General features: G+C 40.2%; 1 protein-coding gene across 1 annotated transcript in view; it reads right to left on the minus strand.

The window, feature by feature from the left end:
• The window catches only part of LRP1B (LDL receptor related protein 1B), a 1,835,733-nt gene that overhangs the window by 813,920 nt on the left and 1,006,687 nt on the right, over positions 1-15,126 (minus strand). The window contains exons 24-27 of the mRNA XM_063932605.1: positions 13,154-13,351; positions 12,156-12,360; positions 6,044-6,208; positions 1,858-2,102 (exon numbers count right to left, since the gene is read on the minus strand). Of these exons, the coding sequence (XP_063788675.1) occupies positions 1,858-2,102; positions 6,044-6,208; positions 12,156-12,360; positions 13,154-13,351 (813 nt within the window). The remainder of the gene's footprint in view (positions 1-1,857; positions 2,103-6,043; positions 6,209-12,155; positions 12,361-13,153; positions 13,352-15,126) is intronic.

Here is a 15,126-nt window from a genome sequence, read left to right on the forward strand (position 1 = left end):
TTTCAATTCATGTAAATATATATGACTACATTTTATCTCATGGAACAGTCAAGTCAGCATGGAAGTGTTAATACATTTACGGTTTTGGCTTCCGTAGTGCCTGTGTTTCATGTTACATGTTTGACACTAAAATATAAGTAGAGGTGAATTAATGGCAGGTACACAAAATAAGTATAATATGTATAATCCAAACTGTCTGCTTTAATAGCACTAAATCTTCGCCTTCACAAAGTGTCAGCTTAAAAACGTATAATTACCAGAATATAAATACACAGGCTTATGTTTCAGAAGATTATTTTAGAATGTGAGGGGGAAAGAAATTAAAAAGAGGAAAGAACATTGTCACCGAATGTTATAAATCTTAGTTTATTTGTGTCAAAAAATGTCTATGCTCTTTTGAATATGGTGTGGAGTACTCTATGTATTATTTAACAAGCAATAGAGAATATGAAAGGCATGTAAAACACACCCGCCAGACACATTATTTGGCATATTTACATGATAATAAGCAATCATAATAGAAGCTTGTTACTGTAAAACTTATTCAATGTGGCAAAAATACATATGTAAAAAATCAAACTAAAAAGCTCTATATTGTATATACAGTTTCTGGCTGGTCCAGTTAATCAGCACTATGGGCAGGATGTAATGGCGTTCGAAATCACCGGAGGTGTGGGATGCCGGACAATCTTGGACATTTATTTCAAGAGGCAATAACTTACAAGGCATGGTTTTGCTTTGCAAGTGATTGCCCCTTTAAAAGAAAATGTTGGAGATCAGCTGGCATCCCGCAGCTGTGGCGATAGAGAACAGATATACAGTATAACAAGATAGGTAGGCCCTGCTCACAAGACTATGGGCAACATCTCCACTGATAAATACCCGCACCTTAGTAAAAATACCCCATAGAGTGAAGCAGCAGTAGTTGTTGAGGACAATTAGTTTACCGCTGCATTTAACATTAATTATAAGGATGTATTTATTACTCTTGTTAGAAGAAAACCAGTAAGAATAGAATTACAGTAGTGAACGTAGCAGTTTATATGTGACTTTTTTTGTAGATGTGTCCCACATGAATGCAATAGGACTTTGATGTGATGATTGGGGACCAATGGGAAGTTCTGTGGCAACAGAGATCTGAGGGGTAGAGTAATTGTTGTGTTGTCGACAGAAAAATTAATGACATCAGGTACTGTACGTAGCTTTTGTTTGCTGGTGGGAAAATTAATATTACAAATGAAGAAGGGGAAAAATCATTAGTTCTACGGCTAAAGAGAATAAAGGTTTAAGGTAAAATTATTTGTTTGCCTGTTGTACTCTCTCAAGATAATCAATCACCCATTAATAAAAAAAAAAAAAGACAATTAATTCAATATATTTGATTTCACTGTTGAACATGAGGCAGGGTGCAAAGTAATTTTCATTTATAGATGCAGAAAGGGAGTTTGTTATGCGCATAATAAATTAACATAAAATGGGTCTCTCACTGCTACATCACACTGGATATATTTAATTTAATTATTTATCCAATGTTTATCAGTAGTTAACAGCAAGTACCCTTTCTGGGGTTTTCTGTGAACTCTCCGGCTCAATCTTTGGATTTACAGTGATAATAACCACCTTATTACCCTGCGGGAATACCAGCTGAATCTGCCACTTCACTCTCATTTACATTTGTTGTCAATGGCAAAATGAAATAAACAGAATTTGAAAGAAACAGAACATTTCTTACTTCCATCAATATTAATTCAAAACAATATGTTTCTAAAGTTCACCTGCACATGTAATCCTAAATTAACACTTCACATTGAATATACTGGTATAAATTACAAAAAAAGCTATATAATGTAGACTTGCCTTGTGGTTGACGACTTGGGTGATAAATTTGTATATCAAATGGTTGTGCACTTGTCTTTTGTATAACACTGACATTGTGGCCAGTCCATTTGTTGGCTTTAGACAAGGTATTCGTTCTCCAGTCTGTCCAGTACACATCACTGCCATACAGTGAAACAGCAAAAGGATGAGAGAGGTATTCATGACCCCTTATAATTTCTTTCATGGAAGTTCCATCATACAGGGCTGAATAGATTGCATCAGACCTACAGAAACACAGATGAACAAAATATATAATTTGCAGCTTAATTTCCTACAGGTGAAGTCAGTGTTGTTAATATATATATAAAAAGTTATGTAAAAATGTTGGTCTAAACAGAGAGTTCTGATGTCATTGCTTATATTTGGGGAGGTTTGAGTTCATTACTAGTGTTTAATACTTAGGGGGAAATTCAATTATGCCCAAAAAATGTTTGAGTGAAAAAAACAGGCTTTACCACAATTTTTTGCCATATCTTTTCTTCCAGAAATTCAATTGAATCCTATTTTTTTCACCTTAAAATGAAGCAATTTTGGGCCAAAAACACATAGGATCCAGGATAAGTTCTCAAACCTATGTATTTTCGCGATTGTGGCTGCAAAAACAGGTCACTTATCTGGATTTTTTTTTCAGGACCTTGCCAGGTTACGGGAAAAAAATCCCCAATAAGTGCCAACGTGGAGCTAAATGGATAGCTCTTGGGGATCAATTAGCCATGGTAAAAATTACTACTGTTGTTTGAACCCCCCCCCTCATAAACTTGTATATTAGAAGGTATACTGCACAATTGATTAACTTATTATAGATCTTAGAAGTCCCATCAGATTTTCAGAGCCTGTACGAAAAAGCATTGTGATTTCATATGGCCACAGAGCACTTTATCTTAAGAGGTTTTGTAATATTGCATTCAATGACATAACATATAACATTTATTAAATATTCTTATTTTTTTTTTAATTATATATATGTATTGCTAAGTAAAGGTGCTTCTTCTCTTTAACATGTTCTTACTGTATTAGTAAAGGTGTATATCTGCAATGATAAACTGGATTTTCTATAGCTGCTTATTGCAACAATAGAAAATTAGTTATCACTGCAATTTACTAAGAAAGTTCCCTGGGGGACATGAAGAATACTTAGCTCTATGGCAATACTGACTTAAAGTGGAAGGGCAGAACTTGCTGGCTTGGGCTTCCAGTTTTACTTTCAATTCAAGAAAAGGAAATGTTTATATATATATTTAAAACTACCGGTAAATCTTTTTCAGTAAAAAAGGCATATATTTTTTTTCTCTTGCTACATTGATCTCACTGTCCTGAGATGATGTGAGCATCAAGAGAATACTGGTGGTACATGTACCATGCAGATCCTTTTTCAATAGGCCTCCCTGTGCATGGCAGATGGAAGCTATTGCCAGTGGTAGTCAATGATACCTATTACTTGTTAAATATGGAGAAGATGTTCTTTTATCAAAACACTAGTTTTTTGCAGATCTATCATCATCATTTCTTATGTGTACAGCAGTCTTAACTGTGACAGTGGCAAGATATAGGGGTATATGCAATTGCAGTCGAATTGCCGAAAAACGGGTCATTTTCGACACAAAAAACCTGTCGAATTTGATTCGACAATGCAACACAGTACTTTTCGACAAAAATCCTGCCGTTTCATTTTCGACTTTTGGCAATTCAACTTTTTTTCAATTCGACATGTCTGCAATGTTAAAATGCGGCTTTTCAACAAAAGTATATTCAATTGAAGAATGTCGATTCGACAACAGTGCTTTTCGACAGTCATTTTGTCAATTTCATTCTGCCTCATTTTCCTGTCGTGATCTAATAATAATTTTTAAAAACATGAATTTTTTTGTGCTTTTTTTATTGCTAATAGCATATCTATTTATATTAGAAGGAATTTTCTACTTGGTTTGTCCTTAGGAGCCACAAGTATTATTTAATCATTTTTTAAAATAATTTTTTTTTTTTTACTAACTACAATAATATGGAGAGATCAGGGCATGTTTTTAGGTTGGAAGGGGTGTGAAAGTATTAAAATTCCTGAAAAAAAATGGTCCCTCCTCCAAAGCATTACCAGCCTCTGGCTCTTTGAGCCGGTCCTGGTTGTAAAAATATGGGGGGGGAAATGACAGGGGTTCCGCCATATTTTAACAACCAGCACCAGGCTCTGCATCCGGTCCTGGTGCAAAAAATATGGGGGACAAAAGACGCAGGGGTCCCCCGTATTTTTCACACCAGCACCGGGCTCCACTAGCCAGAGAGATAATGCAACAGCCGGGGGACACTTTTATATAGGTCCCTGCGGCTGTGGGATTAAATCCCCAACTAGTCACCCCTGGCCGGGGTACCCTGGAGGAGTGGGAACCCCTTAAATCAAGGGGTCCCAGCCACCCAAGGGCCAGGGGTGAAGCCCGAGGCTGTCCCCCCATCCAAGGGCGGCGGATGGGGGGCTGATAGCCAAGTGTCAAAAAAAAGAATATTGTTTTTTGTAGCAGAACTACAAGTCCCAGCAAGCCTCCCCCGCAAGCTGGTACTTGGAGAACCACAAGTACCAGCATGCAGGGGAAAAATGGGCCCGCTGGTACCTGTAGTTCTACTACAAAAAATACCCAAATAAAAACAGTACACACACACCGTGACAGTATAACTTTATTACATACATGCACACCTACATACATACATACATACTTACCTATGTTGACACGAAGAGTCGGTCCCCTTCTCCACGTAGAATCCACGGGGTACCTGTATATAAAATTATACTCACAACAAACCAGTGTAGATCGGTCCTCTTCTTGTTTGTAATGCACGTACTTGGCAACAACAAAAAACAAAGAACACAAACCACGCACTGAAAGGGTTCCAATGTTTACACATGGGACCCCTTTCCCCGACTAGCGGGAACCCCGTGACTGCTGTCAAAGAGGGTCCCTTCAGCCAATCAGGGAGCACCACGTCATGGCACTCTTCCTGATTGACAGCTCAGGTGCGCACAGCCAATCAGGCGGCGCACTCGAGATACACTGTAGCGCATAGGCGCTCCATTGTATCCAATGGTGGGAACTTTGCGGTCAGCGGTAGACCGCAAGGTTATGTGGGGTCACTCTTGTGGTCTACTGCTGACCGCAAATTTCCCACCATTGGATACAATGGAGTGCCTATGCTCTACAGTGTATCGCGAGTGCGCCGCCTGATTCACAGCTCAGGCGCATGCAGCCAATCAGGAGAAAGGGTTCCCATGTGTAAACATGGGACCCCTTTCAGTGCGTGGTCCATGTTTTCCGTTTTTTTATTTTGCCAAGTACGTGGATTACAAACAAGAAGAGGACCGATCTACACTGGATTGTTGTGAGTATAATTTTCTTTACAGGTACCCCGTGGATTCTACGTGGAGAAGGGGACCGACTCTTCGTGTCAACATAGGTAAGTATGTACTGTATGTATGTTGGTGAGCATGTATGTAATAAAGTTATACTATCACGGTGTGTGTGTGTATTGTTTTTATTTGGGTATTTTTTTGTAGTAGAACTACAGGTAACAGCGGGCCCGTTTCCCCCCTGCATGTTGGTACTTGTGGTTCTCCAAGTACCAGCTTGTGGGGGAGGCTTGCTGGGACTTGTAGTTCTTCTACAAAAAACAATATTCTTTCATTTTACACTCTGGCTATCAGCCCCCCATCCACCACCCTTGTATGGGGGAGACAGCCTCGGGCTTCACCCATGGCCCTTGGGTGGCTGTAGAGGGGGACCCCTTGATTTAAGGGGTTCCCACTCCTCCAGGGTACCCCGGCCAGGGGTGACTAGTTTGGGATTTAATGCCACGGCCACAGGGTCCAATATAAAAGTGTCCCCCGGCTGTATCATTATCTCTCTGGCTAGTGGAGCCCGGTGCTGATGTGAAAAATATGGAAGACCCCTACGTTTTTGTCCCCCTTATTTTTTGCACCAGGACCGGATGCAGAGCCTGGTGCTGGTTGTTAAATTACGGGGGAATTCGACCGCAATTGCATATACCCTATAAAAAGCAACCTAACTGAGGTGCAGGGGAAAAGCAAAGTGATCAGTAATGCTGATAGATTTACGGCAAAGCCACAACACATATTTTAATTAAACCAACTACAGTATAATGTTATATCTGAAGGGAATATAACCTGGCATCTGTCCAAACAATTCTTCTTTCAAAATGATCTACGGTGAGACCATTGGGCCAAGCTCCGCTTTCCATATCTTTGTAGATGATCTTTCTCCCAGCTCCACTCATAGATGCTGACTCAATGCGTGGAAAGGTGGCATCCCAGTCTGTCCAAAACAGAATCCTAGATCCACAAGAAACCAACAAGTTCATAGAAAACTAAAAAGATATATTGGGAAGCAAAACATTTTTATACGTACAAATTACTGTTCCTGTTGCCACCAATGCTCTTATGACAAGGGGCCGGATCTAATGACATCCGAGTTGGCCGGAGGTGCGTGTTCCCATCCAAAACCATGCCTTGTAAATGATTGCCGCTTTAAAAAAAAGGACACGTTCGGCCAGGAATCCGCACCTCTGGAAAACTTGGACGTCATTACATCTGGCCCAAGGACTCTGACTATGTGTCTTTGAGTCTTTGTTGGAGTTCACGATAAGTAGAAAAGATTTAAGACATATGAAGAAAGGCTGCTCTGCTCAAATGAAATTACAACATACAGTATGATAGATACACATAGCACAACAGTTAGTGAAGAAATGTGCCAAGCAATATGTGTACATGTTACAGTATTTTCAGTCTTATATTTATTGTGTGTGCACCCTGTTACTGGTATACTTTTTATGTGTGATTTTGCAGGCATAAATTCAATGTAGGACACATACGTACAGGGCCGGATTATGGGTTGTGGGGGCCCAGGGCAACTAAGTTGTGGGACCCCCATTAAAAATATTGATGCCACCTGTGCGCACAATAACAATGGCTCACACACTCACACAAATATCACATCACCTATCTGCTTTAGACACTCTGATGTTATTGAGCTGCAGTCTCAGTGAGGGACCAGGAGAGCAAGGAGCCAGGACAACGCAACATCTCCTAACAGCCGGTCACCCGAACCCAACCCCTTTGCAGCTCCTCTGTCTTGGCAGCAGCCACAGGCAGCCCTGGGACAGTGTCTTGTTGGAATTTAACGTCACTATCCCACAAGACTGTGTAGTGAGGAGGTCCATGGCGGCTGCTGTTAATGAACTGCCAAGGACGTGGGGGAATGAAGGCACAGCTAAATGCTGTGGTCTGGAGAGAAGAGCTGTGGCCAATTCTGGATGAGGCCCCTAATCTGTGGGGGCCTCGAGATGACCACCCCTGTGATCCCTCCTATAATCCAGCCCTGCATACATATGTGTCCTCATGCATCTTTGTGTTGGGCATCATTTTGCCAAAAAAAGATGCTATATGTATGAGCATACATTTGTAGCAAGAACATAGGTAGGAATGGTGATTTGTGGGTATTATCCAGGATTAACAACACCGTTTTAGAAAATATGTCCATCACGTACCTTACAGTTATGTTAAGTCTAATTATTAGAGCAAATACTTATCTGCTTTAACTTTATAATTTCACTGATTCCTTGTGACAGCTCTCATTTCTGTTTGTAAGATAAATATTCTTATATCCTCCTAAAATTATGTATTTTTAGCTAATATATACTATGGGGGAATTCAAATCTTATCATACCCCCTATATCCTGTTTAAAGTGACGAGAGACAGAGGGGCAATATTCAAATGGCCCCCCATTATCGCGCTGATCGAGTCCATTACAGTGGGGTTTAAGCATGCAAAGCACCTAAACCGGACTAAAGTAATAGGCATGATCATGAAATTACCCACTTGGGTGCCCAAACAGGTCTCTTGACGTGCATTTCAGGTCGCTACCCCTGGGGGTAGTGAGTTGAAATGAACTTGTCGTGCCCGTCGGAAGTAACATTAGAATACTGCCGGTGGGCGCAATTGTGGCTGGGAGAGGAGGCAGAACATTTTATCCAGCCTTATATAGTTACAATTTGTGATTAGTGCTATTATAATTAATGCTATATGGTAAAATGGGATCGGTAATTATTATCAGCAGATGGGATTGCTGGCTGTCAGTATAACGACAGTGGCATCCTGTCTTTCGGAATCCCGTCAGCGGGTTCCCTTGCATGCTCCAGCCTCGCCATGCTTCAGGTCCAGTGGCTCGGTTTGCTCACCACAGGTTATATTCCCACTTGGTAGGTGGCGTGGACCCACCAACCAAGTGGGAATAACTTGCGCTTATCGGGATTCCAGTCGGTGGTATTTCACCGCCTGTCGGGATTCCGGCGTCGATCTCCTGTTGGGATATTTTAACTGCATTCCATATATATATCATACTTAAAGAAGTGAGTATATTGTTTGTTATATTTTAAGTCTTTTATAAGGATCAAGTGGCCAATATGTGAATATTTTAATGCAAAAATAAGTATAATGGGAATTTTCTAAATTTTGTCATGTTTAACATTTAAACATGTAGAACTAAAACACATACATATAGCATTACTGAAGGTAACATTGACTAAACTGGTTGTACACATTCGAACAACCAATAAAAAACTGATGATTTCAATACACTGGTTAAAAAGAAATGAAAAGCAAACATAATAAAATATATGTAGTACAAATTGTATGAAGGCACATAGAAACCATACATTATACATTAAAAGTTGAAAAATGTTCTTAAAAGTAACATAGTACATTGTAATAAATAGAGCTTGCATGTTTAACCTGGTAACCCACCATAAATTATATAGAACTGCCGGCATCCTGATCGTAAGTACGTATGCAGGGAATCTCACTTTTAGCCCATGAGGCAGGTTAGATTTAGGCAACCCCAGGGAGGGTTAGGGTTAGGCTGTGGGAAGGGAGAGTTAAGAATCCCTGGGGAGGATTAGGGTTAGGCTGCGGGGAAGGGAGGGCTAGGTTTAGGCTGTGGAAAGGTGGTGGGGGGGATAGGTTTAGGCACCACTGGAGAGGGCTAGGGTTAAGCTGCGGGGGAAGGAGGGTTAGGTTTAGGCTGTGGAAAGGGGGGGGGGTAGGTTTAGGCACCACTGGGGGGGTTAGGGTTAGGCTCCTTGGGGGGGGTTTAAGGTTAGGGGCGTATTGGGGGAGGGTAAGTATACTTACCTAGCCCCTGTCGGGATTGTCTTCATCGGGATGCTGCGGTCGGTCTTTTGTCTGCAGGCATCCCGAATTGCCGGCATATCATATCACACCACATATAACATGCAAATAATAACAATAACTATAACTTGTATACAGTATGTGCATGCATACTGCTTTAAGCTAGGATTTTATGGTTGGGACTGGGAAATCGAGTTACGCAACAGCTTTATCAATCTACTGTAACTAACTAGGAAATGTAATTAAAAATAAACAATAGCAGAATAAATTTTGTTCGTGCTGAACAGACAATAGTGATAAACCCAACTCCTTGTAAAGCAAACTAAAGTTCCATTAAAATCAACTGAGCCATTGAACAGCATTATCAAAATGATTTTCTTCAAACAGGGAATATCTAAAATGTTCGAATGAAAAGGTCAAGTACCACTTAATGTAAATGTCAGGCAGAATGAGGAGCAGTAATAACTCCTGTTCCTTATAAAGCATAAGGATAATGATGGCCTGAGCTGGAAAAACTGGAGCACGATCAGAACCCAGGGCTGGCATATGAAAATTAAGAAATTATTAGAATCTATTGTTACAGCATCTGTTGCTGATTTTAACCTTATTTCATTGTTGAATTTGAATGTATTATTATTTTTTGTTCTGTACCATTTCAGTTTTCTTTATGCATAATTTAACAATTCTAAGTTTAAATATACTGGCAAAGCATCTGGATTGGATATAATTTATTTAAAGTGATTAAAAGCACTGAGGTGAACATGAGACAGTAAGAATATTTTTGTATTGTTAACTTCAAGTGCACCTATGCAGAGTATAGGCAGCCATTTTGTGTTGTAAACCTTTTTGCATGTGATTACAGCTTATTGGTTAACCAAGTTGCTCAGGCTTACCCACAAAATGGCTGCACATACTGGATTGTGTGTCAGAAAGAGGTCACTAGTTCATGGTGAATTTATAAACTCGATTCTTTTGAGTACAGTAATCTAAAAAAAGGCCTTCCCCACTGCGTTTTGGTGATGGTGCACATAATGCACATACTCTGTTTGCAAAAATAGTTAATTTTCAATTAATTTCTGTTAAATAACCAGAACAGCACAGCAGGGCAAATAATTCAGCATTTAAAACTTTTATCTTTAGAATACAATGGCGTATCTAGTTTGTGCAGTGTACATGTGCCCCTGGGTTCTGGGGGGCCCTCACTACACACCCAACACTCATATAATTAGTCTAACCCCCCCCCCCCCAGATTCATGCATTGGCGCACTGCTGCAGACAGAAATCACTGGGAATATGGCGCAGTAGCCGATTCCTTTGTATTTATGCATGCAAAGTATAAAAGAAATAAAGCATTGGAGTTATGTTCCCGAAGACCTGTGCATGCGTAGTAGACTGTGGTGCAAAGCCAGAGTCTACTGTGTTGCTAGAGAGGAGGGATCCCCCATGGAGCTTGCAGACAGGCTTTCTCCTCTCTAGAGGTGCCTGTATACTAGACGATATCATGAGCCATTCGCCCATTTCCGACAGATCACAACTACAAATCATTCATAATAGTGCAGATCGTTCAGTGTCTGAAAGATAACAATGTGCGGTCCCGCTGGTGATGGTCGGAGCTTCTGAACTTTCCTGCTGCAGGGAAGATCTGACGCTATCATCAACAACAGCATGCTCTTGGCTGTAGCCACTCCCAGATCTCAAGATATATGTTAAGATATATCTTACGTGTATTGTAGTATATCATTTGCCCAGGACTGCCGGGGAGCTGCCGTTGGGAGTTTAAGGGAAATCGTTAATGACAATGCAACGTTTGCAGGTCGTCTAGTGTATGGGCACCTTAAAACTGTCCTTGTGCAGTATGTATACAGGGGCAGATCGACCTAAAGCCCCCATCCACTAGTGCAACTTGTCTGAGCTGCATGTCGCATTAGCTTTCTCTTGAACTCTCCCGGCAGCTTCCCTGGAATTGGATCGGATCCTGGGCTTCATTTTCACTATATTCACTTCAGATATATCTGATGCGATCTATCTTGTGCCAGATCGCATCAGATGTATCTGATGCATATATGCTACATGGGATTGATCTGAAGCTTCTGTTGCTGCCGCCGCATCCTGTGGTGGCTGGGAGTGGACAGGGAGATGCCAGTCAAGTGACGCTTCAGATAAATCTGATGCAATACATCTGAAGTTAAAAAAAAAACACTCCAATGTGCCCCTGATTTCTTCAGATTCAGATAAATCCTTAGTGCTGCACCAAGGGCCTATAGCTCAGACATATTTGACACGGGACTGCGCATTGAATCGGAGGAGCCATCCGATGTGACACTTTTCATCAGATTTGTATGTCAGATGCGTCGAAATCTGACAAAAACTGCCCAAATCGGACTAGTGGATGGGGGCCTTTAGCCTTGGAGAGTGAAAAAGTGGAAAGAGATAAACTAGCAACTAATCAGCTCCTGTCATTTTTCAAACACAGCCTCTAACAGGGCAGATAGTAGCTGATTAGATGGTACTTTATCCCTGTTCACTTTATCTTATTTTTTTCATACTATGAATGTCCTTTTAAATAGATTTGATAATCTTTTGAATAGACATTGCAGTGGGTTTAGACATTTGCAAACATAGAAAATGGGATAATAATAATTGAAGCATTATTACAGTATACAAATTGCCTACTGCCAGTGGAGATCATAACTCAGTGTGAACTAGTGCCATTACTGAGGTATGTGTGCCTCATACCTCAGTCTCAGTAATCGTACTTGTTTTAATAGCGAATTGTCACTCTGTAAATTAATGAATCGTGCATCAGTTTTCTAAATGGGTGCCTCTCCAATGAGTAACTGACTCATACACTGTCTTATAATTATCATGGCACAAATGACTCTATCTATCTATTGTGTGTGTGTGTGTGTGTGTGTGTGTGTGTGTGTGTGTGTGTGTGTGTGTGTGTGTGTGTGTGTGTGTGTGTATATATATATATATATGTAAATAGATATGTCTATATTATTTGTTACTAGTGATTGTAGATCACTCTGCAATCATTACAGTAATTACAAATACAGAATAAAGTCACAAAACCAAGTACGAATCATTTACCCATATCTAGGATCCAAGGCGATGGCTCTCGGATGTTCCATCCCACCTGCTATCAATGTTGATCTCATTTTGCCGTCTAATTTAGCAACTTCAATTTGATCTAAATTGCTGTCTATCCAATATATGTTTCCAGCAATCCAGTCTATTGCTAAGCCCTCAGGTGTGGCCAGACCGTGTTGAATGACTACTTCAATTCCACTTACACCTAGAGAAAAACAGAACAATTTTAATATTAACTAATTAGCACAGAAATATGCACACATTTTTTAGCAGCTGTAATCATGACTGTCATTCATAACATAATTGCAGAGAAAATCATTAGTAATCAGGATTAAAAGTATTGTACAGTCTTTTTGTTTGCGATGCTGTGAACAGTTCTGACTGCGAGACTTACAATAACATGAAGCAATGTACACAAATGTGCAGTAATTAGAGTTGCTGAAAAATTTGGAACCGTTTCAAAATTCACCGGTTCTATGACCCCAAACATGTTCCCAGTATAAACAGCTTTGGGCCCTGATTCCAGTTTACAGTTCAAAGTTTTTAGTTGATGTTCATAATTTGCAATCACGTTCAAGGCTTCCAAATCAGGTTTGAGCTTCATATTTGCTATTTGTTTAAAGTCTTCTTTTGCTATTTGATAACAAAATTAAAGCATTTAAGTGTCAAAGTTCACCATTTGCATTGAAGGCTATGTTAATCTTTCCAATCACGAATAGTAAATGAGATAATGGCATACAAGCAAAAAATGCACCTTAAAAACAAGAAATATTAGACATTCCTTTGATATATCAATTGAACCTCTACATTTCATAGCATGTATGTATGTATGTATGAATTTATTTATGTATGTATAGGGGTATATTACAAACTATTCAGTTTTTGATGCATTTGCACAATTTGCAACATTATCCATGTATGAAACCTTCATTGAACACAATAATGAATGTTAGTGATATTGTTTGCTTAGTTTAACAATGTTTACAAACACTGCTTACCCGATGTCTCCGATAATCGACCTCGATAGATTTTATCCTCCACAACATCAGTCCAGTACAGTAAACTCTGATTAAAATGGAAATCCAATGCAATAGTGTTCCTTAAACCAGGAACTAACAGGCTGTAATCCCTCTTATGAAGGTCGATCCGTCTTATCTCATGGCGGATTGAAAAAATTATGAAAGCTTCAAATGTATCTAGAAGAAAATAAGCACATTATTTAATAATAAGTTCATTAATACTAGAGGCAATGATCATGAAGTTGAGAATGGTAATTAGATGACTGGTACAATATAACCAATACACATCTGTGTCACAGTAAACCACTTTGCAGGTCATCTGGAAACACATTTCTAGGAAGACATTAGTAAGACCATATAATTAGAAGCATTAAGATCCAGGTTTGCCTTAAATCCACAAAAGGAAGTACAGTAAGTGCTATTGCAGCAGGCTGACCCTTATCTCATCACTTTCCTCATATATGCCTACTGTCAGTAAAAAAAACAAAAAAACAAAAACATTTTATTGCTTATAAAAATAAAATTATTTAAGGTTTATTTATTTATTAACAGTTTCTTATATAGCGCAGCATATTCCGTTGCGCTTTACAATTAGAACAACAGTAATAGAACAAAACTGGGTAAAAACAGACAGACATAGAGGTAGGAAGGCCCTGCTCGCAAGCTTACAAGGTTTATTCCATTATATTATTCATTTTATAATTACACTGTATTGGGTTTGATGGAAGATGAGGTTATGAGGTCTTGGGGTGAAGGAACAGACAGCAAAGCAAATGTGGCTTTAGGAAAAAAAAACTTTTGGCACACATAACAAATATTAGATTAGTAGTTACCAGGCCGTCAAAATGCGTCTGTGCATGCCGAATGGAGAAACACTTGAATTGCTCCACTGACAGCCATCTAGTGGCCACCCATGTGCTTTTATTATATAGGATGATAACTAAAGCCATTGTTCCCAATTGTCTCTAATTTCTCAAAACAGATGTAGCCTGGCTCAGCTTACCTGCGATGAGTATGCCAGGGGCACACACATTGTGGTAGTGACTAGCTGTGCCCGGCTGCGACTATTCGCACCCATGACTAGGCAATGTATTGCCTATGATCTGCAGGTGTGAATATACGCAGCTCAGATGAGCATGGCTCAGGACATAGTGACAGAACATAGGCCCTCATTCCGAGTTGTTCGCTCGCAAGCGGATTTTAGCAGATTTGCTCATGCTAAGCCACCGCCTACTGGGAGTGAATCTTAGCTTCTTAAAATTGCGACCGATGTATTCGCAATATTGCGATTACACACCTCGTAGCAGTTTCTGAGTAGCTCCAGACTTACTCGGCATCTGCGATCAGTTCAGTGCTTGTCGTTCCTGGTTTGACGTCACAAACACACCCAGCGTTCTCCCAGACACTCCTCCGTTCCTCCGGCCACTCCTGCGCGTTTTTTCCGGAAACGGTAGCGTTTTTTCCCACACGCCCATAAAACGGCCTGTTTCCGCCCAGTAACACCCATTTCCTGTCAATCACATTACGATCGCCAGAACGATGAAAAAGCCGTGAGTAAAATTCCTAACTACATAGCAAATTTACTTGGCGCAGTCGCAGTGCGGACATTGCGCATGCGCATTAAGCGGAAAATCGCTGCGATGCGAAGATTTTTACCGAGCGAACAACTCGGAATGAGGGCCATAGGTCACAACCAATAAAGGTTCAGCCATCATTGGACTTCCTTTCCTCTGTAGCTGGACACATGGGGGCTGATGAAAAGTTCCACATAGTTCAGTTCTGTGTATGGATCTTGTGGTTTTTTTTAGCACTGTGCATGTTCTGTAGCCAAGTGAATGCAAATATGAGCGATTCTATGTCCGTCGCATCTCACTGGTGGATGAATGGGCATAACTGTGTGGTAAAGATGGCAATCACACATAGGGTACATGTTTTGAGAATGTGTTGAGGGA

Source organism: Pseudophryne corroboree, chromosome 7 (assembly GCF_028390025.1).
Source record: "Pseudophryne corroboree isolate aPseCor3 chromosome 7, aPseCor3.hap2, whole genome shotgun sequence".
Taxonomy (NCBI): domain Eukaryota; kingdom Metazoa; phylum Chordata; class Amphibia; order Anura; family Myobatrachidae; genus Pseudophryne; species Pseudophryne corroboree.